The 26736-nt window shown below is 40.3% G+C and overlaps 1 protein-coding gene across 3 annotated transcripts in view; it reads left to right on the top strand.

Annotated features, from left to right (window-relative positions):
- Nucleotides 1-26736, top strand: part of CSMD3 (CUB and Sushi multiple domains 3) — a 1226382-nt gene that overhangs the window by 1055840 nt on the left and 143806 nt on the right. For all 3 annotated transcript variants that reach the window (XM_038390468.2, XM_038390469.2, XM_038390471.2), the window contains 5 exons: nt 7622-7702; nt 8699-8812; nt 19193-19381; nt 19777-19923; nt 24310-24498. In XM_038390468.2, the coding sequence (XP_038246396.1) occupies nt 7622-7702; nt 8699-8812; nt 19193-19381; nt 19777-19923; nt 24310-24498 (720 nt within the window). The remainder of the gene's footprint in view (nt 1-7621; nt 7703-8698; nt 8813-19192; nt 19382-19776; nt 19924-24309; nt 24499-26736) is intronic.

Genomic DNA, 26736 nt, shown 5'->3' on the forward strand with positions numbered 1-26736 from the left:
CTAATTGACGTATTATTTTTGTGACCATTTCATCAGGACATCACCAGAACATATGGTTTGAGTGAATTGTCATCCTCTATTTTGAACCTGTTAACATTCTTTCCAGTAGGGGAAAGGCATGGCTTGAAAGTGATACCAGTATTGCCATCCCCATCTGTTCAAAAATCATGTGCCAAGCCACAAAAAAATGGGGGGTTTTGTTTGGTTGGTTTTTTGGTTTTAATATTTTTTTTATAGTTATGAGATTTTTAAAAAGTAACAAATTTTGGCTTTTTTTTCTTTGTTTTCTGTTTTCTGAGCTTTTGGGGTACACTCAAATCACATTTTTCAAGCTTTTTCCCACAACCATGAGGGCTAAAAGCTTACTTTTAAAATGAAATCTGAGATTCTCATGTCATTATAATCTGTTGACTCCAGGATATCGCGCTATAAATAAAACAACAAATATAATGAACCTGAAGATAAAACCACAGGAGTCGTCAAAACTGTGGTACTGGCTGTTATTGAAGACTTAATCTCAGTTGTACAACAATTGATCCAATTCAAAGACTGTAGTAACTTTAAGTAAAATTTTCAAAAAAAGTTATGTGAAATAAGAACATAAGAATGGCCATACTGGGTCAGACCAAAGGTCCATTCAGCCCAGTATCCTGTCTACTGACAGTCGTCAATGCCAGGTGCCCCAGAGGGAGTGAACCTAACAGATATTGATCAAGTGATCTCTCTCCTGCCATCCATCTCCACCTTCTGACAAACAGAGGCTAGGGACACCATTCACCTTCACAACCTCCTCAGGCAAGGAGTTCTACGGGTTGACTGTGGGCTGAATGAAGAAGGGATCCCATTCCTTACCCATCCTGTACTAAAGTACAGACAGAAACTACTGTTAGCCTGCTGTGGGATGGAAGCCCAAACTGAACTGATCCATCCAATAGCAATGCAATAATTGTATTTCATTGTATATAGATGTTCTTATGCTACCCTTAATATAGTGGTATCTGAGTGCCTTCCAGTAGTGCTTTAAACTATGTGTCAAAAATCTGTCAAATATTATTAATTCGTTCTCTCTCATCCTCTTGAAGGGAACAATTGTGTGTGTAGTGTAGGGGTTTGTTTTAAATATATGTGTCAAATATAAAGGGAAGGGTAAACCCCTTTAAAATCCCTCCTGGCCAGAGGAAAAACCCTTGCACCTGTAAAAGGTTAAGAAGCTAGGATAACCTCGCTGGCACCTGACCACAATGACCAATAAGGAGACAAGATACTTTCAAAGCTGGAGGGGGGAGAAACAAAGGGTCTGGGTCTGTCTGAATGAAAAAGAACTTCCTTTTATTTCAGCTAGACAATGTATTACATGTAATAAGCTGGGGCATGTAAAGGCCAACTGCACCAAGAACCCCAACAGATTACAGTTCATTGCACCAGAATCACCCCAGAGGTCCTCAGGCCCAGATACCCTTGGACTGGAGGGAAACTGTGAGTGTGGGCGGGAAAAAGGTCACCGCGTGGAGGGACACCGGAGCACAAGTGTCGGCTATCCATGCTTCCTTAGTGGACCCCAATCTAATCAACCCACAGATCCAAGTGACGATTCAACCCTTCAAGCCCAACTCTTTCAATTTGCCTACAGCCAAGTTGCCTGTCCAGTACAAGGGTTGGTCAGGAATGTGGACTTTTGCAGTCTATGATGATTATCCCATCCCCACGCTGTTCGGGGAAGACTTGCCCAATCGTGTGAAGTCAGCCAAGAGGGTGGTAATGGTCACCCGCAGCCAGGCTAAACCAGCCGTCATGCCCAGCTCTGTTCTGGAAACTTCTACCAGGACCCAGTCAGAGGTGATGGACCCAGACACCAGGCCAATGTCTGCAACAGCAGTATTGGATCCAGTCCCAGAGACCCAGACAGAGCCAGTCCCAGAACTGGAACTGGCGGAACAACTAGCACTAAATCCAGTATTTGCAACCCCAACCCCAGAGGGCCCCACCGAACCTGAACCGGCAGCAGCCGATAACCCTACAAAAGAGGCTCAGCCAGAGCCTGAACCCCAATGTAGTGCACCAGCGGAGAGCGGTTCACGGACAACAGAAACAGCCCCATCCCCTACATCGCTTCCAGAGGGCCCAAGCATAGGTCCACAATCCAATGAGGAACTGATGTCTCCAGCATCAAGGGAACAGTTCCAGACTGAACAGGAAGTAGATGAAAGCCTCCAGAGATCTTGGACGGCAGCACCACCACCTCTCAGCTGTTTTAATTGATCCAGGTTTGTTGTAGAAAGAGGACTTTTATACAAAGAAACTCTTTCTAGTGGACACCAAGAAGACTGACATACTCAGAGACAGTTGGTAGTTCCAACTAAGTACTGGGTCAAGCTCTTGCGCTTAGCCCACGGTCATCCTAGTGGCCATGCTGGGGTGAACAGGACCAAAGACCGGTTGGGGAGGTCATTCCACTTGGAGGGAATGGACAAGGATGTTTCTACCTATCTCCGGTCTTATGAGGTATGCCAAAGAGTGGGAAAACCCCAAGACCAGGTCAAAGGCCCTCTCCAGCCACTCCCCATCATTGAAGTTCCATTTCAGTGAGTAGCTGTGGATATTCTGGGTCCTTTTCTGAAAAAGAAATCCAGAGGAAAGCAGTATATACTGACTATTATGGATTTTGCCACCCAATGGCTTGAAGCAGTAAGCTCTAAGCAACACCAGGGCTAAAAGTGTGTGCCAGGCAGTAGCAGAGATTTTTGCCAGGGTAGGTTGTCCCTCCGACATCCTCACAGATGTAGGAACTAATTTCCTGGCAGGAACTATGGAAAACCTTTGGAAAGCTCATGAGGTAAATCACTTGGTTGCCACTCCTTACCACCATCAAACAAATGGCATGGTGGAGAAATTTAATGGAACTTTGGGGGCAATTATACGTAAATTCGTAAATGAGCACTCCAATGATTGGGACCTAGTGATGCAGCAGTTGCTCTTTGCCTACAGAGCTGTACCCCATCCTAGTTTAGGGTTTTCACCATTTGAACTTGTATATGGCTGCGAGGTTAAGGGGCCATTACAGATAGTGAAGCAGCAATGGGAGGGATTTACACCTTCTCTAGGAACTAACATTCTGGACTTTGTAACCAACCTACAAAACACCCTCCGAACCTCTCTAGCCCTTGCTAAAGAAAACCTACAGGATGCTCAAAAAGAGCAAAAAGCCTGGTATGATAAACATGCCAGAGACTGTTCCTTCAAAATAGAAGACCAGGTAATGGTCTTAAAGGCGCTCCAGGCCCATAAAATGGAAGCATCGTGGGAAGGGCCATTCACGGTCCAGGAGTGCCTGGAAACTGTTAGTTATCTCATAGCATTCCCCATCTACAACCAAAAGCCTAAGGTAAACCATATTAATTCTCTAAAGCCCTTTTATTCCAGAGAATTAAAAGTTTATCGGTTTACAGCCCAGGGAGGAGATGACACTGAGTGGCCTGAAGGCGTCTTCTATGAAGGGAAAAGTGCTGGTGGCGTGGAAGAGGGGAACCTCTCCATGACCCTCGGGCGTATGCAGTGACAGCAGATCCAGGAGCTGTGCACTAGCTACGCGCCAACATTCTTAGCCACCCCAGGGCTGACTGAAGGGGCATACCACTCCATTGACACAGGTAATGCTCACCCAATTAAAGTCCAACCTCACCGGATGTCTCCTCAAGCTAAAACTGCCATAGAATGGGAGATCCAGGATATGTTACAGATGGGTGTAATCTGCCCCTCTGGCAGTTCATGGGCATCTCCAGTGGTTCTAGTTCCCAAACCAGATGGGGAGATAGGTTTTTGCATGGACTACCATAAGCTAAATGCTGTAACTTGCCCAGACAACTATCCAATGCCACTGTTAGGTGAACTATTAAAGAAACTGGGATGGGCCCAATTTGTCTCTACCTTGAATTTAACCAAGGGATACTGGCAGGTACCGCTAGATGAATCCGCCAAGGAAAGGTCAGCCTTCACCACACATGTCGGGCTGTATGAATGTAATGTACTCCCTTTCGGGCTGCGGAATGCACCCGCCACCTTCCAAAGACTTGTAGATGGTCTCTTAGCGGGATTAGGAGAATATGCAGTCACCTACCTTGACGATGTGTCCATATTTTCGGATTCCTGGGCAGAACACCTGGAACATCTACAAAAAGTCTTTGAGTGCATAAGGGAGGCAGGACTAACTGTTAAGGCTAAGAAGTGTCAAATAGGCCTAAACAGAGTGACTTATCTTGGACACCAGGTGGGTCAAAGAACTATCAACCCCCTACAGGCTAAAGTGGATGCTATCCAAAAGTGGCCTGTGCCAAAGTCAAAGAAACAGGTTCAACCCTTCTTAGGCTTGGCCGGTTATTACAGGCGATTTGTACCGCAATACAGCCAAATCGCCACCCCACTGACAGACCTAACCAAAAAGAAACAGACAATTGCCGTTCAGTGGACCGAAGAGTTTCAGAAGGCCTTTAACCAGCTTAAAGCGACACTCAGGTCTGACCCTGTACTAAGGGCCCCAGACTTTGACAAACCATTCCTAGTAACCACAGATGTGTCCAAGCATCATGTGGGAGCAGTTTTAATGCAGGAAGGACCGGATCAAAAATTCCTCCCTGTAGTGTTTCTCAGCAAAAAACTGTCTGAGAGGGACAACTGGTCAACTGGTCAGTCAGTGAAAAAGAATGTTACGCCATTGTCTACGCTCTAGAAAAGCTACACCCATATGTTTGGGGACAGCGTTTCCACCTGCAAACCGACCATGCTGTGCTACAATGGCTTCATACTGCCACAGGAAATAACAAAAAACGTATTCGGTGGAGTTTAGCTCTCCAAGATTTTGATTTTGACATCCAACACATCTCAGGAGCTTTTAACAAAGTGGCTGATGCACTCTCCCGTGAAAATTTCCCAGAATCAACTAGTTAAAATCGTCCTTGAGATGTGGAAAATATTTTTAGTCTTTATATACTTGGTAGTATATTTAGAGGTACATGTGTCTTATTAACTCTGTTTTTTCCTAGAGCTCCAGGAAGAAATCCCAGCCAGCGTTTCACCCTATTGGTGATATGGGGGGCTTGTCATAAATATAAAGGAAAGGGTAAACACCTTTAAAATCCCTCCTGCCCAGAGGAAAAACCCTTTCACCTGTAAAGGGTTTAGAAGCTAGGATAACTGGTTGCTGGCACCTGACCACAATAACCAATGAGGAGACAAGATACTTTCAAAGCTGGAGGGGGGGAGATACAAAGGGTCTGTGTCTGTCTGTGTGATGCTTTTGCTGGGGACAGAACAGGAATGGAGTCTTAGAACTTAGTAAGTAATCTAGCTAGATATGTGTTAGATTATGATTTCTTTGAATGGCTGAGAAAATAAACTGTGCTGAATAGAATGGATATTCCTGTCTTTGTGTCTTTTTGTAACTTAAGGTTTTGCCTAGAGGGATTCTCTGTTTTTAATCTAATTACCCTGTAAGGCATTTACCATCCTGATTTTACAGAGCTGATTCTTTTTACTGTTTCTTCTATTAAAATTCTTCTGATAAGAAACTGAATGCTTTTTTCATTGTTCTTAAGATCCAGGGGTTTGGGTCTGTGGTCACCTACACAAATTGGTGAGGATTTTTATCAAACCTTCCCCTGGAAAGGGGTGCAAGGTTTTGGCGAGGATTTTGGGGGTAAGACGTTTCCAAATAACAGTTTCTCAAAAATAAAACAGGTTAGACATTTGGTGATGGCAGTGGAAGTCCAAGGACAAAAGATAAAATAGTTTGTACCTTGGGGAAGTTTTAACCTAAGCTGGTAAAAGTAAGTTTAGGAGGTTTTCATGCAGGTCCCAACATCTGTACCCTAGAGTTCAGAGTGTGGAAGGAATCTTGACAACATGTTGCTATGCATTTGGTAGAGAAGGCAAGGTCAAAGGAGTATTTTGCACTTGGAGCAGAAGGTGGTGAGGTTTGTGATGGTCCTTAATTCCTGTGGGAGTTCATTCTACAATCTGGGATTGGCACCTAAGGAAGCTCTGTCATATGAACTGATGAGCCCTTTACGCTTTTGGTAGAATGTTCCATTGTGGAACACTGAGGAACAAAGTTATTAAGCCTGATCTTCATCCAGAAGCTTTAAGGGATCTTTTAGATATTGCTAGGGTCAGTACCTCGAGGATAAAGATCAAGATCTTGAGCTTTAAACAATATCCCATGGGAAGCCACTGTAGACAGTGGAGAACAGGCCGTATGTGCTTGTGGTAGCCAATGTTAATGAGGAGATGAACTGCAGCATTCTGTACTAGTCAGAGTTTCCTAAGGGCTGATGACTTCATGCCCAGGTATGTTGTATTGCTGTACTCCAGACAGGAGATCATAAAGCCATGTATAACTGTGGCTAGGTCATCATCTGCCACGATGGGACAATGTCTCCTAACCAACTAGAAGGAATTGACTGACTGAGTTGACAGTTGTGGTTGTTCACCTTCAGCAAGGACTGCACCATTGCTGAAAACTCTTCCTCGTGCTTTCTTCTGCCCACCAGCATCACCTCTGTCTTGCTCTGGTTCAGCTTCAACTAGCTACTCTTCATCCATGAGCTGATCTTGGCCAAGCTCCAGGCCATCTTGATGGTAGTGAAGTGGTTGTGCATGATGAAGGATAGACAGAGCTGTGTGTCATCTGCTTATTTCTTGCACATGAGCCCATGTCACCTGATCAGTTCGTGTAGAGGCTACATATTAATATTGAACAGGACCAGACAGAGAACTGATCCTTGTGGTCAATAAGGAAAAAATAGCTGCCAAGCATTACTCTAAATCCACATAATGCATACAATCCTGGCTCCTTGAACTCAGTGGCAAAACTCCCATTGATGTCAATGTAGCCAAGATTTCACCTAGTGTTCTTAAGTGCTTTTTTATTTGCTAATACTGACATACCTAAGAAAAATCCTTGTCATGGGATACTGCTGTGCTGCCTGAGTTGTGGCAGGGATCTAGGAGAATGGTCTAAAATGGTTTAAGTCCTTCCTGGAAGGATGCATCCAAAGAGTAATGATGGGAAAATGCATGTCTGCCCTTGGCACCCCCCACCCCACCCTGCCCGTTACTTGTAGACTCCTCCAAGGATCAGTTCTCTCTGTATGGTCATATTCAGTATCTATCTATATGAATTCATTTTCTGGGATGTTTCACACCTGAAGAGGTTGTTTCATAATGCTTATTCTACCGTTGAATGGAATAATGTTTTACTCTTGAATGGGCCTTCATTTAAGATGGTCTCAAGACTGAAAGGGTTTGGAGGTAAAAACATATTTTGCTAAGCATACTGTGAACTAAACATTTGTGCTTTCCAGACAAGATTAGTTCCTTGCAGATAATTCACAAGTACCTATGATCTTCCCAGAATATGTATGGGCAGGATTTTGCCATTAAAACTAATCTGAAATCCTTAACGTGGGAAATCCTTTCTTTATCTTTGAATTCTTAACATGCAAAACTCCATGTATATTTTTTCTGTTAGATTCCCTTGAACCTTTCAGTGCAAAGCTATAAATGTTGTTTATTGTTATCCTGTGAAGATGAGCAACATATTAATCACAATACTTTCTGTGTTTTATAGCCTATCAGCTTCGAGTGTGTCAACCTCCACCAACTATACCAAATGCTGAAATTTTGACTGAGGATGATGAATTTGAAATAGGTAATGTCTGTAAAAGTATGAGCACTAACCTATTTCAAGAAGAGATCACAAATACATTTACATTTTTAAAGAAAAATATTTTAAAAGCTTTTCTTCCTTCTTGTACTTGTTGAATCCTAGTTAAGTCTCACGGGCAGTACTGTTGAAGGACATAGAACTGTTTCCCAAATATCTTTTTCTAAAATGTACTTTTTTGCAATGTTTTAATAAAGTCATAAAGTCTCAAAATGAATATTAATTATAAGCATTTTTAAGAATAGTTTAATTTAAAGGGTTGCAAGCCACTTTTAAGAAAAAAAACTGTGTTTATTATGTACAGAGTATTGTATTATTTATATATATATATATATATAAATGACTGCAACTTTTAAAAATAGAGTTAATATTAATATTTTTTCCCAAATCTTTAGAGTTTTGGTGATGGTGTTTTTTAAAAAATAAATTGAAAGAGGTGCTTGAACTAAATTTCCATGAGTTAGGGAAAATAAACAGAATGGAGGAAACAGGATGGGCCAACTGAACATAGTTTTGGGGCTGCCTAGGTTTGTTTTGTTTTGTTTTTAGTAGTTATTTAATATATGTATGTATGTTTGTGAACCAACAGATACATAAGTTTCTGTTTTGAATAATTTTGCCTACATAATTTGCCATTTTGTCTGACTAATTAGTACATTATCCTTTTAATTAATACCATGACAACTACACAATAAATTATAGTTTTAAAAGTCTACAAATGTGTGGTTTGCTCAGAAAGGTAACAAAAATCAAAGAAATAATCATGCTAATACCATGATTGGAAACAGTGATAAATGTGGTACAGTGTGCAGCAGAATGCTTATTTATCACATTTCCTCTGCCTAATCAAAGTTTTTCATGCTAGTGGTCATATAGCACATTATATAGGGCAGCAAGTGTACTTCATTAATCAATACTGTTTTCAAAACTAAAAATCCCTGTTAATTGCCTTTTAAACATTCTCTTCTTTCTATCATATAGGGGACATAATAAGGTACCAGTGTCATCCAGGCTTTACATTGGTTGGTAATGAAATTCTAACATGTAGGTTGGGAGAAAGACTTCAGATGGATGGAGTGCCACCTTCTTGTCAAGGTTTTCTATTCTTATTCTTATTACTTTTATAATGTACCAGCTGAATGGTGTTTGCAAAACTAAGCTTTGCTTTTAATTGACATATGGAGTCATACTTAAAATCTTTCCAACCCTCCCTCTGTATTTGCCAGTGTTCCCAGGATGGTTAATACCTTAGAGGGTGCTGAAATGAGATTATTACTAATGATCTATGGTATTTAATAAGTTTTTAGTACTACTATTATGCAGGTCAAACTTTCAGTTACATTGTGTGAGGGTACCTTGCTTATTTCACAATTCATGCTCTAAAGTGGAAGGGGGTAGTCTAAATCAAATAAATGCAAATGAATTTGTTTCTCATATATTATTTTATCTCACTATTTTTTAAAGAATGTAATAATATCAAAAATTATTAAGGAAATGAATACGTTAATGTAGATAAATCATATAAAATAGCATAATGGGAATGAATAACACCATAAAATGTCATTGTTTTAAGTGAAATAGTCATGGAATGAGTTTGTTTTTAATTTGATTTTGTTTTACAGCATGTTGGAGTGTCTTTGGTTTTGCTCTTTTGCTGCATTGCGTAAATATCATGGAGAGTTACATCATCACTCCATTGTTAAATTAAATCTAGATTATAAACCTGACAACCATTAATTTATCCTAAATTAAGCCAATCTTTCTTACCTTTGACATACATGACATTATACTAAGGTAGAATATTTTGGTGACATTTGAAAGTAATTTGAGATGGCTTTTGTGGGATTTAAAAGGTTGTGCAAATGACCTTGCACCTTTTGTATAGTTTCTCTAGGGTTTAGGTTTTTTTCTTGTCAGTCAGGGGTGTTTGGATAGGAAGGAGTTTGCTCATCAAATATCAGTAAGTAGAAACCCCACTGTAACTATTCTGGATAGAAGACTGGTGTCTTTGAGTAGTTTTGAATGAATACTAATTTAGGTCAGATTGTGGCTGGCCCCTATGAGCTATGTGGGAGAATAAGTGTCCAGAAACCATGAAGATGGCCATGATATGAGAAGGTGAATAGAAAACAACAGGTAAATCCCAAAGAGCCTTCCCTCTACACTTGCATGGTTTACAAAAGGACAAGACACAGCAGAAGTGCTTGCACTCGGAGAAAACTCCCATTGACTTAAATTGACCATGAGTGAACCATCCTAGAGAATATTTCATCCCATGCACATGACTTCTCTGGAAGAAACATAATTCCTTATCAAGTTCCATAAAATGGTTCAAAAATCCTACATATGTTTTTCTAGTACATTCCATAGGACTTTTCGAAAAGGAGTGGAGTACTGGCCTTTACAACGTCTTAAGCGTAGACCTTCTTCTCAGAATGCATGAGGTGGGGATGTACCCCAGTATGGTTCTTCTGCCCTCTGCGTCCTTGTACAATCTCAACGAGGGGTTTATGTCGGGCCCTGCAGTAGGGTGATTTCCAGGGCAGATTTACACCTTATGCGCCCCTAGGCACAGCATCTTCAACGCCCCCCTGTCTATAGCTGACCTTCATATTTTCCATAAAAATGAAACTTTTAACCCACTTTTAACTTTTAGGCACCTCTAGGATGCCGGCGCCCCTAGGCATGTGCCTACTGTGCCTAATTTGAAATCTGGCCCTGGTGATTTCAACTCCTAAAATCTTTCTCTTTTATTTAATAATATTGGGGAACTATAATGTGGTTTATTGCTGTCTCACCAGTGCTTTAAGAGATGTCTTTAGCAGCCCACACTAACAAATATTTATGTGACAGTTTAGAAATAAAAAAAAGAATAACTGGCATCAGAAAATGTTGATTTATGGAAATGAGTTGGAAATATTTGGGGGCCTGATCCTGCAAGATGCTGAACAACTCTTGCATTGTACCTCTACTTCAGTGGGAGTGGAGGGACCTCATTATCTAGCAGGATGTGTGAAGCATCTTGCCAGATCAGGCACATAAACACAACATTTATTTAAATGAGCATTAAATGCAGGACATTACCATCTGGTTTTACTTTAAACTTTTACATTCTAACTTAGAAACAGATTTATATAATTTTTCTCCTTCTCATCAGATGTTTTGTTGCCCAAGAAGTAATTTGAGTTAATTGGCATTTTTAGAAAACACTCCCAATTAAAGTATGCTTTTGGAATAGTGGCAATTTATGAATTGTGAATAAATCCACTGCTGCTAAATGTTAATGCTTTAATATGTGAAAGCTTCTTTGGTAATTCCAAAAGAGTTTCAGACTAAAAGCACAATTTAGTTGTTAGAAATGTAATTGTTTAATGTTTGCAACTCAGTGATGACTACAGTATTCATATTTCAGTTGTGAGCTGAAAAATTACTGATATACATATTTTTTTCTTTTTTTACATTCCCAATTTAAAAACAGAAGGGCCCGTTCCTGCTCTTGAAAGGATCATGTTCTCACATTTTTATACACTTGAAGAAATAAGAATCAATCTAATTTCCAAACATTGTCTTGGAAAATGTTGAGTACCCTCAACTCCCATGAACTTCAATAGGAAATTCAGATGCCTTGGGCATACTTTCTGTAAAGGCCATTTATTTATGTGCCTACTGGTAAATATGGATTTGGCACCTAACCTAAGCCATCCTCTAAAACTTTCCTACCAAAGTCACACATGCAGTCTTTGGAAGATCTGAGATAAAAATCTAGGACTCTTCACTTCATTACCCTGACTTATAAATACTCTCAAATATAAATACTAAGTACTTTAATACCCTCTATTTTAGTCCACCTCCTGTTTTTAGCCTCAAGCAGAATCAGATAAACATAATCTCACCATTTATCAGCCCGAGAAAACACAAAAATTCAGAGAATGAAAAAAAAAAGATAATACCTATTCAAGCTGGATGCCTAGAATAACAGATAACTTACTTCTCTCATTTCTGTTTTTCTGTGGAAGTTATAATATATACATCCCTGTGTATCAGATCTATAGGCAACTACATATTTCCTCATCAGTTATCTCTTTTATTATGGAACCTAAAGGTAGTATGGATAAGAGGTATAGTAACTCCTATTGCATGCAAGGATTATTTGCTATACTACATTGTTTGATTTATATACTATCATTTAATTATGCAGGATATAATCCACTATGTAGATGAAGGAATAAACTTAATTTCTGTCAAAACTGCTGCTGGTTCATGTTTTACACCTAGGGGAATTCTGCACCACTGCACATGTGCAAAATGTATATACCCCCGCAGATTTCTCTGCTTCCCCACAGAAAACTGACTTTCTGATGGGGAACCAAAGATAAGATACAAGAATGGTCATGCGACTCTCCCAAGCAGTATGTTTCAGGTGCTCAGGGCAGCCAGTAGAGAAGTAACTCACTGTGGGGTGGGATAGGGGAAGACCCGGCTGGTGGCTCCTACCCTGCGTCAGGCTCAGCTGCTACTCCTGGCTGGGGAGGACGGGACTTCCTCTTCCCCTGCACAGCAAATGGGGCCATGTCAGACCCACCCCCAGAATTCTCCCTGGTTGTAGGAAGCTCTGCAAACTTCCCTCCCCTCCCCCCCCGCTTCCTGCATCCATCACTCCTCAGCTGCAGGGGGAGGGATCACTGTACAGGGAGCTACTCCCACATCTGCCAAACTCCCGTGCTTCCAGACCCGCCCCCTCATACCCAGACCCTCCCAACAAGCCTCAGCCCTCCTGCACCCAGAACCCCCCCAATGAGCCCCACTCCCCCTGCACCTGGACCACCCTGATTAGCCACCCGCATCCCCACCCTACCAAGCTCCAACCAGATGTACATGGATCCCCACCCCACTGAGACCCACTACCCCACCATCTGGATCCCTCACTTATCCCCCACACACCCAGACCCTCTGCCAAGCTCTATCTCCCCCACTGAGCCCAACCATCTTCACCTGCCTCCCCTGCAGAGTCCCATTACCATTGAACCCAGAAGCCTCCAACAAGCTCCTGTGCATCCAGATCCCTTCTGCACTGGATTCGTCATTGAGCTGCACGCACCCAGATTGCCCCACACAGAACCCTCTCAACCCACACCTGGATCCCCCACACTAAGACCCTTCACACTTGGATTCTGACTTTCTGAGCCTGCCTGTCCACACCTGATGCACTTGGAATGGAGGAGAAGGGCCCTGGGGGTGTTTCTGGGGCAGGCCAGGTCCTTGTGCTGTGTCAGGGTTGGGTGCACTCACCGCTGAGTCCGTGTCCTGGCGGGGTGGGGGAGCTGCACATTAATCTCCCACCTCTATGCAGTCAGTGGCCTGTGCTCCACAATGCCATACTGGAGCCTTCACATTTATTTGATAAATAATAATTGCAGAATTTTGCAGAATTTTAAAATATTGTGTGCAGAATTTTGAAAATTTTGGAGCAGAATGCCCTCAGGAGTAACCTTCGTTTCAAGTAAAATATGTTGATTGTGAGCTACACAGTAGCTTTTTACAAAGAAGAAAATATGTTTTGTTATTAGATTCAATGGTTCTGATTTTCACCTTGTGCAGATTTTTTAGCCACTGCAATATGAGTATAAACCACTAGTATTCTTACTTGGTTTCATTTTACATTCACTTTGCACTGATATCAATTAATACACACGATGCAGGATAGTGGAGAACTATCCAACATTTTGTATTTGTATTGTAAAAAGCTGTGTGGGTCAGTTGAATTAAATTACAACATGGAATGCAAAGTGTACAGTGCTCACTTTATATTTATTTTTATTATATTATGGGAACAAGTAAATAACTTTTCCATATTCACTTTCTGCATACCACTCATGACTGTATATACCTCTATCATATCCCTCTTTTGTCTCCTCTTTTCCAAGCTGAAAAGTCCTAGCCTCTTGAATCTCTCCTCATATGGGACCGGTTCCAAACCCCGAATCATTTTAGTTCCCTTTTCTGAACCTTTTCTAATGCCAGTATATCTTTATTGAGATGAGGGCACTACATCTGTACGCAGTATTCAAGATGTGGGCATACTATGGATTTATATAAGGGCAATAAGATATTCATATTCTCTATCCCTTTTTTAATGATTCCTAACATCCCGTTTGCTTTTTTACTGCCACTGCATGCTGCGTGGACGTCTTCAGAGAACTATCCGCGATGACTCCAAAATCTTTCTCCTGATTAGTTGTAGCTAAATTAGCCCCCATCATATTGTATGTATAGTTGGGGTTATTTTTTTCCAATGTGCATTACTTTACAGTTATCCACATTAAATTTCATTTGCTATTTTGTTGCCCAATCACTCAGTTTTGTGAGATCTTTTTGAAGTTCTTCACAGTCTGCTTTGGTCTTAACTATCCTGAGCAGTTTAGTATGCAAAAATCTGCAAAATTTGCCAACTCATTGTTTATCCCTTTCTCCAGATCATTTATGAATAAATTGAATAGGATTGGTCCTAGGACTGATCCTTGGGGAACACCACTAGTTATCCCTCTCCAGTCTGAAAATTTACCATTTATTCCTACGCTTTGTTCCCTGTCTTTTAACCAGTTCTCAATCCATGAAAGGATCTTCCCTCTTATCCCATGACAACTTAATTTACACAGGAGACTTTGGTGAGGGACCTTGTCAAAGACTTTCTGGACATCTAAGTACACTATGTCCACTGGATCGCCTTGTCCACATGTTTGTTGACCCCCTCAAAGAACTCTAATAGATTAGTAAGACTGTAAAGATCTCCCTTTACAGAAACCATGTTGACTTTTGCCCAACAATTTATGTTCTTCTATGTGTCTGACAATTTTATTCTTTACTATTGTTTCAATTAATTTGCCCAGTACTGACATTAGACTTACCAGTCTGTAATTGCCAGGATCACCTCTAGAGCCCTTCTTAAATATTGGTGTTATATTAGCTATCTTCCAGTCACTGGGTACAGTAGCTGATTTAAAGGACAGGCTACAAACAATAGTTAAAAGTTCCACAATTTCACATTTGAGTTATTTTTGGTGAAATGGCCTATTAACATCCCTCCAGTCATTGGGAGGAAAGGAAGGGGGGTGGGTGGGAAACAGCTGGTGAGGGATTGTTAGTGGATTACACATTGTTGTAATGAGCCATATATCCAGTGTCTCTATTGAATACACAGTTTGCAGCGTCTAACAAAGTTATGAATTTAAGTTCCCAGATTCGTCTTTTGAAAGTTTCATGCAGGTTTCCTTTTAGGACGAGGACTAATAGGTCATGTATAGAGTGACTGCTTTGTGAAAAGTGTTCAGACATAGATGATACAGGTGCTTTTGTCTTTTATCATTTTCTTGTGAAAGTTCATTTGAGAGCATAAAAGAAAAAGAGTACTTGTGGCACCTTAGAGACTAACAAATTTATTTGAGCATAAGCTTTCGTGAGCTACAGCTCACTTCAGTCTCTAAGGTGCCACAAGTACTCCTTTTCTTTTTTGCGAATACAGACTAACACGGCTGCTACTCTGAAACCTGTTATTATTTGAGAGCATAGCGATTGTCTGGTTTCACCCATATAATTGGTATTGGGCATTTAATGCACTGGATGAGGTACATCAAAATGCAACTGGCCCCGGGGCTGCCCTGGCAGCAGCCGGTGTGGCTAACCCAGGGGCCACCCCAGCTGCTGGAGTGGCCCTGGGGTCAGCACACTGACTGCTGCAACTGCTGAAGTCATGAAGATCTTGGAAAATCATGGAATCCATGACTTCCATGACCTCTGTGGCAGACTCGCAGCCTTACCCATCAAGAGGTTAGTGTACTAGGGAGCCATTCTCTTACCTTTGACTGTTCTCATGATTTGGACAAAATGATTGTTATTGAATGTAAAATTCTTGTGGATGAGGATGGATAAATTTCGCTATGTGTTTCATCTGGATATTTGAGGGTTATCCATTGTCTTGTAAATATTTGAAACGGAGTTATTCCATCATTGTGAGGGATGGTATATAGAGAAGGTGATATCTCTGGTGGCAAGGATGGTGTTCTGAGGGAGGCTGTTGATGTTGCAGAGTTTTCAGAGGAAGTTGTTTGTGTCCTGGAAAAAGCTGGCCCTTTGTTGTGAGTGGTTTGAGGATGGTTTCTATGAGCCCGATATTCTCAAACTGGGGGTTGTGACCCCTCAAGGGGTCGCAAGGTTATTACTTTGGGCTTGCGAGCTGTCAGCCTCCACCCACAAACTCCTCTATGTCTCCAGTATTTACATTAGTGTTTAATATTAAAAAAATGTTTTTAATTTATAAGGGGAGGGGGATCACAGTCAGGGCTTGCTGTCTGAAAGGGATCACCAATACAAAACACAATACAATACATATGACCTGCCTCATAGCTGTGTGTTTTCCTTTGATATGCATCAATTGGAGCAGTATTTCCCAATCTGTGCCCCCCTTCCCTTAGATCAGTAAATTTACACTGGCCTACACTGGCTCATATATATGCATATCATCTTCCTCTGCTTCACTGAATATTATCCTCAGCCTGCCCTTCTCCATTTCCTTTCTCCTTCCCAGCTGTTGGGCTGAGAGCCAGGATGCCCAAGTTCTATTCCTGACTCTGCCACTGACTTGTGTGACCTTATGTAAAACTTTTAAGCCACAGTTTTGAAATGTGACTGCCAACGGTTAAGTACCTAAATTCATACATGGTCACCTAAATTAGTTGCCTGATTTTCAGTGGTGCTGAGCATCCACAGCTCCCATTTACTTCAATGGGAATTGTGTTCTGTGGGTCTCTTTTTATTTAGGTGCCTTAGTATGAATTTAAGTGACAAACTTTAAGCATCCTGTTAACAGCCCTCAGATATGTGTGATCTGTAGGTCATTGACTCTTATACCATGAAGAAGAAAGGGGCAGAAGAAAAAAATGGTACATTAAAAATATAAGGGAAAAAGACAGATTTACTGACAAAAACGGCTAACTCAGAGTTACGGTTGCCTGGAGGTTAAGGCAAATGCATAATACCTTTCTTCTTTTCCTTGGCTGACTTCATGAACAGAGCTGACAGTAGTGGAGAACTTGACTCTTTCAGGCTGCATTTCTTTAATTTTTTTCTGCAGTTGACTGACATTCATTCATCCAGGAAGCAACCTGTCTTTGAGTTAGAAGGGAGGAAAATTCAGAGTTATCTGAACTTGAGAGTTTTCCCCACTGGAACAAAATGCACATCTAAATATCACTAGTGTAGACATCTTTTAAGAAGATTAAAAATGTGACTTAAGGGTATAGATGATTATGTGTGCATAATGAATCCATCTCATGGCATCTTTATCAGTTGTATATTTATTAGAGACAGAAGAATAATGTGGTATTTGGAGTTTAACAAAACCTCTATTCTGTTATTGATACTTTTTAAGTAAAGTTTGGCAGAACTTATTTTAACTTTCCCTCCTTAATTTTAAACACTGTTTTATAAGGAGGGGCTTGTTGCATGGTTGGACTCATTTTCCACATTTGAAGGATTTCTTGATTGTCAGTCTTAGGTCTCAAGAAGTAGAAAATACTTCTTCTCTACTTTTCCACTAGTAGTTTGAGACGTTTAAGCAAAAAAGGGGCACTGTGTGATATATGAGGTCTATAGAGTGGCATGACAGTGATTTCAAGTCATTCTTACAGCAGGTAGGGGCAGTGGTGAGCTGGAACCGGTTTGCACTGGTTCGCGCAAACCGGTTGTTAAATTTTGAAGCAGTTTTAGAACCGGTTGTTAACCCGCTTCCCTGCATGGGGTGCTGAGGCTTTGATGGGCTCCGGCCGGGAAGTGATGTAATTCCTCCTCCGGCTGTCGGAGGCGCTGTGCTGCGGGAGCCATGTGGGCTGCCGCCTGGCCCCGGACACGAGCCCTGTTGCTGCTGCTGCTGCTCCCCCGACCCCTGGCCCTGTGGCTCCTGCTGCTGCCTGGTGGGTCCCCAGCTGCTCTGCTGGGCCTGGACTGCATCCTGCTGCTTGGGCTGCTCCACGCCACTCTCCCCGTGAGCACCCACCACTCTGCCCGCAGCCAGCCCCTGCCTCCAGCCACCCCTGCACCCCCTGCCTGCAGCCAACCCCTGCCTCCAGCCACCCCCGTGCCCCCTGTCCTGCCCACAGCCAGCTCCTGCCACACCCCCTGCCCCGCCTGCAGCTAGCCCCACACCCCCTTGCCTACAGCCAACCCCGCAACCTCCTGTCTCCAGCCACCTCCGCACCCCCTGCCCTGCCCATAGCCAGCCCTGCACCCCCTGCCTCCAGCTAGCCCTGCCCCGCGCCCTGTCTGCAGCTGGCCCCACATCCACTGGTGCCAGCACTGGTGCCAGCAGGTGGCAGTAACCCTGCATACCTGCTTCAATGAGGGGGGCAGGGAGCAGCTGGGACCCACACATGTGCATACCCTAGGGTAACCAGACAGCAAGTGTGAAAAATCTGGACGGGGGTGGGGGGGTAATAGGAGCCTATATAAGAAAAGACCCCAAAATCGGGACTGCCCCTATAAAATTGGGACATCTGATCACCCTAGCACACTCCCACGGAATGGCAGGGACCCACACATGTGAAACGGAGCTCATTTCTAGTTCAGGCCCATCTTTTTAAAAAAGAACTTTAGGCAGGGTTAACATACATCCATATTTTCCCGGACAGGTCAGGCTTTTTGTTTCTTAAATCGCTGTCCGGGAGGAATTTTTAAAATTTAAAAATTTTCCTGGGAAAATATGGCCATATGGTAACCCTGTTGGTACAAAAAATACATACTGGGGCACATTCCTTGAATCAGAACTTTTTATAGGGAACCGGTTGTTAAGATTTTGGCAGTTCATCACTGGGTAGAGGCAATGAGAAATCTAGGACTTGTAAAATTATGCAAGGTTAAATTGTAAGACCAAATACCAGAAACGGTGTATTTTGCCATACTGGATGTATGAGTATGGTACATGATCACCAAAACAAACATTTTTCTAAAATTAATAACTATATGCTTCTAATAAATAAGAGTGATTTCTTGCTATTTAAAGCCTAATAATCAGAGGCCACAACTGAGTTCTTAAACTTGGTTCACATGAAACTTTATCTTCCATCATCATTATTATTATTTAAAGAAAGGAATAAAACCTGTGGTTTATTATCTGAACAATTGAGCCTGGCTCACTTAATGTGCAGTCTGAAAGAACAAAGGGTCTTCCAGATAATGTAAGGAGAATAAAACTCATGAGTCAGTGATTTCTCAGCCTTCGTGTGTTTATTTTCCATAACATACTTTATTGTAGGAAATGCTGGCTAACACAACCTTTGTCTACTATCCCTTAATTAAGTGTTTTTGTACCATATTAGAAATAAAGTGAGTAATGCAGCTCTTTAACTTAGAGAAAAATACTAAGTCTTACAAAATTCTATGTATAGTGGTAATTAGAGTTTTTTAAATAATCTCTGTGTTTCATAGTTCTTTGCCCGGCCAATGAAATGCGTCTGGATTCAACAGGAGTCATATTGAGCCCAGGCTACCCTGACAGCTACCCAAACCTCCAAATGTGCGCTTGGACCATTACGGTGGAAAAGGGTTATAATATCACCATGTTCTTTGAATTCTTCCAGACAGAAAAGGAATTTGATATACTTGAGGTGTTTGATGGTAACTACCGGATACACAACTTTGGATGCTTTTATATTTATGCCTTGTCACCCCTGCCCAATCCCCCACCATTTAGACATATAATAGAAATACTTTTTTTTGTCTAAATAAGTCATTACTTGAATTTGTTAGGATAAGTAGTGATATTAGATTGCATTGCTTTTCCAGATTGTATTGCATTACTAATCAGCTTGACTGTGTGAGTGTGTATGTGTGCATATGTAATATTTAATTATAATATGTAATGATCTTTTATGATCCATTCAATAATATGTAGCATGTGGTTAATGTAAATTCCACTGTTAAATTTATTTCATTTACCATTCCTCCAGGAACATTTCATACATGTCTAATTTTAATCTTTGTTTTCATTTTTTTCCTCCTCCTGTATCAAGGACCAAATAGTCATAGTTCATTGCTTATTTCCCTAAGTGGGGATTACTCATCCTCTCTAAATATATCCAGTAATGGCCATGAAGTGTTTCTCCGTTGGTCAGCAGATCACGGCACCAACAAAAGAGGTTTCAGGATAAGATACATAGGTATGTAATTTAAATGTATCCTTTTCTATCTGCATAAAACTTCAATATGGAATGTATTTACATATGTACAAGGATAATGTGAGCTACTTTATTAGACACTAAGCTTCTAAAACTGAAAAGAAGATCAGATCTCTTTTATATTTGAATGAGATAACTGATTCTGTATAAAATATCTTTATAAAATATATTTATATCTTATTTAGAATAGTATGGCAAATACTCAACATAAAGAGTTAATTAATTTCTGCTGCTCAGAATAGAAAACTAGTTGAAACCTAGGGTCAAGTTCTGTATTACAGCTGCATACAACTCCATTTAACTGCCAATCAAGTGCTGCACAATGCCTTAAAATGTGGGGGAGGGGAAGGGAACAACTGTGAACTTGCTTATCTATGATGGTCAGATCTCAGATATGGTAACTATTGCTACCACTTTCTGATAAGTAAGTATCAAATTGGTTGAACCCCCAATATGGTCACTAGTCCTGTCCACTCTTTTGGGCAACAAATTAAATAAACATGAAATGAAAGAAGAGTAGGTGTACCAAGGCAACCTCTGCCACCAGGCCATTGACGGAGGGTTCTGCCATCAGGCCATTGATGGAGGGTTCTTGGTGGCATCCTGGTGGAATGTGGAAACATGAGCCCTTTCAGAGACCAGAGTTTACATTTCAGAATATCACTAACTGTCTGCAAGTTAGTAGTGCTGAATATCTATGAAGTTATTAGAATACTGGAATTAATTTTAGCATCTTGTGATTTGGGAGAGGTTCCAGCCAAAAGTTGGAAAATAATGAAGAAATGAAGTGATTTAGGTTGTTTGAGCCCTTAAATTCAAAACTGAAAAAAGCAGAAATGCACCCTATATATGATAGTATACTTTGTAAATAAAGGAGAGCAATGAATGTGTCACAAAGAAAGGTAAACATTTCTGTTTCACTGCTCTGTTGACTGTCAACTAAGTGTCGATACTGATACCTAACACCTTAATATTATAGTTACATACAATATACATATTACCTCAAACCAAGGGATTCTCATAAGAGAAATTAACTTCTACCGTGTTGGGCTACTGTGGTGTATTCCCCGCCATGGGGATGTTAAATCTAATTATATTATAGTCACTATTACCAAGCGGTTCAGCTATATTCACCTCTTGGTACAGATCCTTCACTCCACTTAGGACTAAACAAGAATTGCCTCTCCCCTGATGGGATCCAGGACTAGCTGCTCCAAGAAGCAGTCATGTAAGGTGTCAAGATACTTTGTCTCTGCATCCCGTCCTGAGATGACATGTACCCTGTCAATATGGGGAAAGTTAAAATTCCCCATTATTATTGTTTTATTTATTTTTATACATATATATATATATATGTATATATATATATGTATATATATATGTATAAAATTATTATAAATAAATAATATATATAGCCTCTCTAATCACCCTGAGCATTTCACAGTCGGTATCATCATCCTGGACAGGTGATCAGTACTATATCCCTATTGCTATATTCTTGTTGTTCAAGCATGAAATTACTATCCATAGAGATTCTATATTACAGTTTGGTTCATTTAAGATTTTTACTTCATTTGACTCTACGCTTTCTTTCACATGTAGCGCCACTCCCCCACTAGCACGACCTGTTCTGTCCTTCTGATATATTTTGTACGCGGTATTACTATGTCCCATTGATTATCCTTTTCCACCAAATTTCTGTGATGCCTACTATATCAATAGCCTCATTTAATATGAGGCACTCTAGTTCACTCATCTTATTATTTAGACTTCTACCATTTCTACATACGCTCTTAAAAATGTGTAATTTTTCAGCTGTCTGCCATTTCGTGATGTAATTGAATGGGACTCTTTTTCATTTGACTGTTTCTCATCCAAACCTACCCATATTTTATCTTCCATCTTCTCCTCTTTACTAGGATATAGAGAATCTCTATTAATAGATCATCCCTTAAGGGATGTCTCTGTCCGAACCATGTGCTCCTCCGCACTTTTCAGCTTTCCGCCAGCTCTTAGTTTAAAAACTGCTCTACAACCTTTTTAATTTTAAGTGCCAGAAATCTGGTTTCATTTTGCTTTAGGTGGAGCCCATCCTTCCTGTACAGGCTCCCCCTTTCCCAAAAGTTTCCCCAATTCCCAATAAATCTAAACCCCTCTTCCCTACACCATCGTCTCATCCACACATTGAGAATTGCAGTTCTGCCTGGCTGACTGACCCTTCTTGTGGAACTGGAGGCATTTCAGAGAATGCTACCATGAAGTCCTGGACTTCAATCTCTTACCTAGCAGCCTAAATTTGGCCTCCAGGTCCTCTCTCTCCTATCCTTCCCTATGTCATTGGTATCAAATGTACCATGACCACTGTCTCCTCCCCAGCACTACACATAAGTCTAGCTAGATGTCTTGAGAGATCTGCAACCTTCTCACCCAGCAGGCAAGTCACCATATGATTCTCCTGGTCATTGCAAACCTAACTTTCTATGTTTCTAATGGATCAAATCCCCCATAACTATTACCTGTCTCTCCCTAATGACTGGAGTTCCATCTTCCAGAGAGGTATCCTCAGAGCAAGAGGATACCACAACATCATCTGGAAGGAGGGTCCCAACTATGGGATCACTTCCCTCTGCTCCAGTTTGATGTTCTTCTTCCATGAGACTTTCATCCTCCTCAACAGCACAGAGGCTGTCAGACCAGGGTTGGGACCATTCTACTCTTTCCTGTAAAGTCTCCTCCATGTACCTCTGTCTCCCTTAGCTCCTCCAGTTCAGCCCTCTGGTTTCCAAAGCCTGTACACAGTCTCTCAGGGCCAGGAGCTCCTTGCACCGAATGCACACATATGCACTTGACCATAGGGTAGGTAATCATACGTACTGCACTGAATGCAATAAATTGGATAGCCCCCACTCTGTTGCTGGACTTCTACCTGCATTCTCTTTTTAGTCCTGAATCTCTTTCCTTTGTTGTATTGTTTTTATTGGGAGGGGGGTGTTTATTGCCATAAGTTTAAAGAATGTTAAGTGTCTCTAGCTCTCCTGCCCCATACTTCCCCTCTAAACTCCCTCGCAAAACTCTTGTTAGCTGACACTGTATGCTAGCACCTCTGGTTTCTTAGGAGTGGGCTTTTTAAAGCCCAGGTCGTCTTGAGTAACCCCGACCTCAGGTTAAAGGTTGATGCGTGCTAAAGGGTTTAGAGATCAAAGCATCATTAAGAAGCTCTTAGCCTTGCCGAGCAGGCTGCTAGACTTAGCACACGGTCCCCCAAACAAAACAAGCTCGGTCTTGAAGCCAGTTAGTTTTTTTACACCCACTGCTCCCCTTGGAAGGCTGTTCCAGAACTTTACTCCTCTGATGGTTAGAAACCTTTGTCTAATTTCAAGCCTAAACTTGATGACCAGTTTTTGTTCTTGTGTCCACATAGTCAACTCGTCTCCTTGCCTGGTATTTATCCCTCTGCTGTATTTATAGAGAGCAATCACATCTCCCCTCAACCTTCTTTTGGTTAGGCTAAACAAGCCAAGCTCTTTGAGTCTCCTCTCATAAGATAAAACAAGCAAATTAAAAATGTATAAGAATGATATATAACCACCACTGGAAGTTAACCTAAATATCTTTAGGAATGTGGGCCAAAATCCTATCCGATTATTAAAACCTTATTTCTAAACTTTATTATCTCTCCCCACACTTATAAAGATCTGTAGGGATGCTTTCCTTATCTTCGACATTTTAAATATCCTCTAGGATTTCTGGGGAATTTCAAAGAGAGAAAAATGCAGCTGCAAAGTAACTGATGCAGGTTCATTTGGGGCACTCAAAAGTACAGTTAAGATTGTGGTACTGTAATTTTTAATAATTCACTTTTAGTTCATACATGGTTGACTTTTGTAGAAATTTTTTTTGTTTTGAACAAAAAAAATACAATAATTTGAAAAAGAAAATCTTTGGTCTATACACTTGTTGGTTTTGATTTATTAAGGGCATTTTTCATAGTAAATATTAATGCAATTTAGTTTCTTTAAGCTATCAAAGAACAAAAATACTTTGTTGTACATTGTTCAGCAGAGAAGTTGTTATAATAACAGTTGTTCTAATGAGTCTTGATTTCACATTTGTCATCTGGGAACCAAATTCTGAAGTCCTTATTAGGCCTTATTCCACCACTTTTACTTTCTGAATAATGCACTACTGAATGTAGATAAGGGTGCCAGAATCGGAATCTTAATGTCTTTTCTCAGTCCTTACACAGGCAAGTTCTCAAAGATTTCAGGTAGTGTTAGTGTAGAAACTGAATAAAACCCTCAGATTTAGCTACCAAACATTAACAGAGGGGGAAAAAGTGTTTTGTTTTCTTTTTTGTTTTTCCCAAAGCTCTTTATTGTAGTACTCCAGAGTCCCCTCCACATGGGTTCATTGTCAGTCAGACAGGTGGACAGCTCAACAGTATGGTTCGCTGGGCTTGTGATCGAGGATATAGGCTTGTTGGAAAAAGTACCGCTGTATGCAGGAAATCTCCATATGGATATCATGCATGGGATGCACCAGTCCCAGCTTGTCAAGGTAAATATGTTTAATCACAGATTAAGTGACACATTTTAGCAGACTATTTTCTCTTCTCCTGATTTAGGCCATCAGTTTTTCTGATTTAAAATAAAAGTGTATAATTTTCATTCATGTGAACCAAAATCTTCCTGCCAATATAGCCCTACAGACAAAACCAATAAATCAAATATTATAACAGAATCTGCTAAGGTTAGCAACTATTGATTATATGATTTTGGAAGTCATTTTGTATCACATTTTGCGTAGTTATGAGCAAATTGATCTAGATAAAATGTAATCTCACATGAATCTTCATTTAAAACTGAAGCCAACTTTACTTTTATTTATTTTTTGGATGTTCAGAAAAGTTCCCTTAATTTATATTGTTGGTTTGTTTTTCATTTCCACATTTCTCAGTGTTATATGTTTCTATTAGGATTAGTATTAGGAGTGTCAAATAACTATTCCTTATTTATTCTTGCTTATTCATGATCCATCAACTATAAAGAACCAGAAAGTACTAGAACTCATGAGATTTCTAATGAAAAGTAAATGGGATTTTTTTTAAATAAAACCATCTGATGATTTTGATGTCTACCTTACCTGAGCCTCAAATTGATTTTTAAACTTAATTATTTGGGACAGAACTCTTCATATTAACATCTCTCTTTGAAATAGCATGCCAAGGTACAGTATGATTCCTTAATAATGAAATAGAAATGACTGTGTGGTTAACAGTTTGGTTTACAACATATATTTTCTTAAGAAGAATGCTATTGTGTAAGTAACGTATCTTATTGTATAGTAAACAATTAGGAATATTCATGAAACGTGAAGTGTGCTGTCTACACTTTGTTTTCTTTAAATACAAGGAATTTATATTATTCTGTTGTATAAACTTGGACAAAATAATAATTCTATTTTACTATTCATGCAAGGTTCTCAGACCTCATTAATCACACAAGTACAGAAGCAGCAGACCTTCATTAGGGATGTTCGTCAAGTACTTTAGCTGCTTATATGCATGCAGACACTATGTTCCTGCTGACCTATGGAGAGAAGTGAAATTCAAGTTTGTTCCATGTTAATTTTCCACAAGTAGTTTTGGGGAGCTAAACTTTTCAACTGAAAATTTTTGAAACATAAGAGTTCTGTGTTTATATTATGCATAGTATAATATATATAAGCAAACACCTGTTAAAAGCTGTGATTGCTCAGTTTCTATTAAAATATTAAAAGCATAAATGTTCTCCAGACTTTCAGGTACTCAGAAATGAAGTGCCAGTGTTACATGTGCGGTGTTATATTCTTTTAACCTTCCTGATTGGCGGGATAAAAATGTATGAGGAGTGTCTTCATGAGAGCTAGTCATGGATCTTGATCAGATTTTTAACTACATATCTCAAATAAGTAACTTTGTGTTAAGAAAATAGTTAAATCTATTAAATGAAAATGCTAGTTGATTTTAGTAACTATTCGTTTTAAATGGTTTATTAATGGAAGTTGTTACATAACTGGTAACTATTTGTAAAGAACTAGTTGAAAAAATATTTATTAATCACTTGGTATTCATTCATTGCACCCACTGATAATGTATTCCAAAATTTAATAAGATTTTTATGTTAATTAAATGCCAATTAATTATAATTAAGCATTTAATGAAGGTTAACTATAATGCAAGTTATGGACTTGATTTGCCCGTTGGTTATATCTACTTTCAGCAAGTCCCTGTTTGTAGAAGGTGGTTGCAGCAGTGTTATGTGCCTGCAGCTCACACTCCATCAGAGAGTTTACATCCTGCCCACGCAACCCTAAAAATAGTTGTTGCTGGTTAGGCTTTGACCACAGCACCCAAAAGATGAGCTGATTTAGTGCAATTCCTGGACATCAGCACATGCCCTCAACTAGAGGTGAATCCTTGCTGGTATAAAGTTGAACCCATTTATTCTATTGAATTTGTAACCCCTTTCACTAATGGCCCATAGAAAACAAACACAGTCAATAAGCTTCCTAATGTTCTTTAATAATCGGTATTTACTTGGAGCAAGATTATGCATTTCACACTGTTTCATGGAGTATTCAGAGTAGAAGCCGTGTTAGTCTGTATTCGCAAAAAGAAAAGGAGTACCCCTGGCACCTTAGAGACTAACAAATTTATTAGAGCATAAGCTTTCGTGAGCTACAGCTCACTTCATCGGATGCATTTGGTGGAAAAAGCAGAGGAGAGATTTATATACACACACACACACACACACA

Source organism: Dermochelys coriacea, chromosome 2 (assembly GCF_009764565.3).
Source record: "Dermochelys coriacea isolate rDerCor1 chromosome 2, rDerCor1.pri.v4, whole genome shotgun sequence".
Classification (NCBI taxonomy): domain Eukaryota; kingdom Metazoa; phylum Chordata; order Testudines; family Dermochelyidae; genus Dermochelys; species Dermochelys coriacea.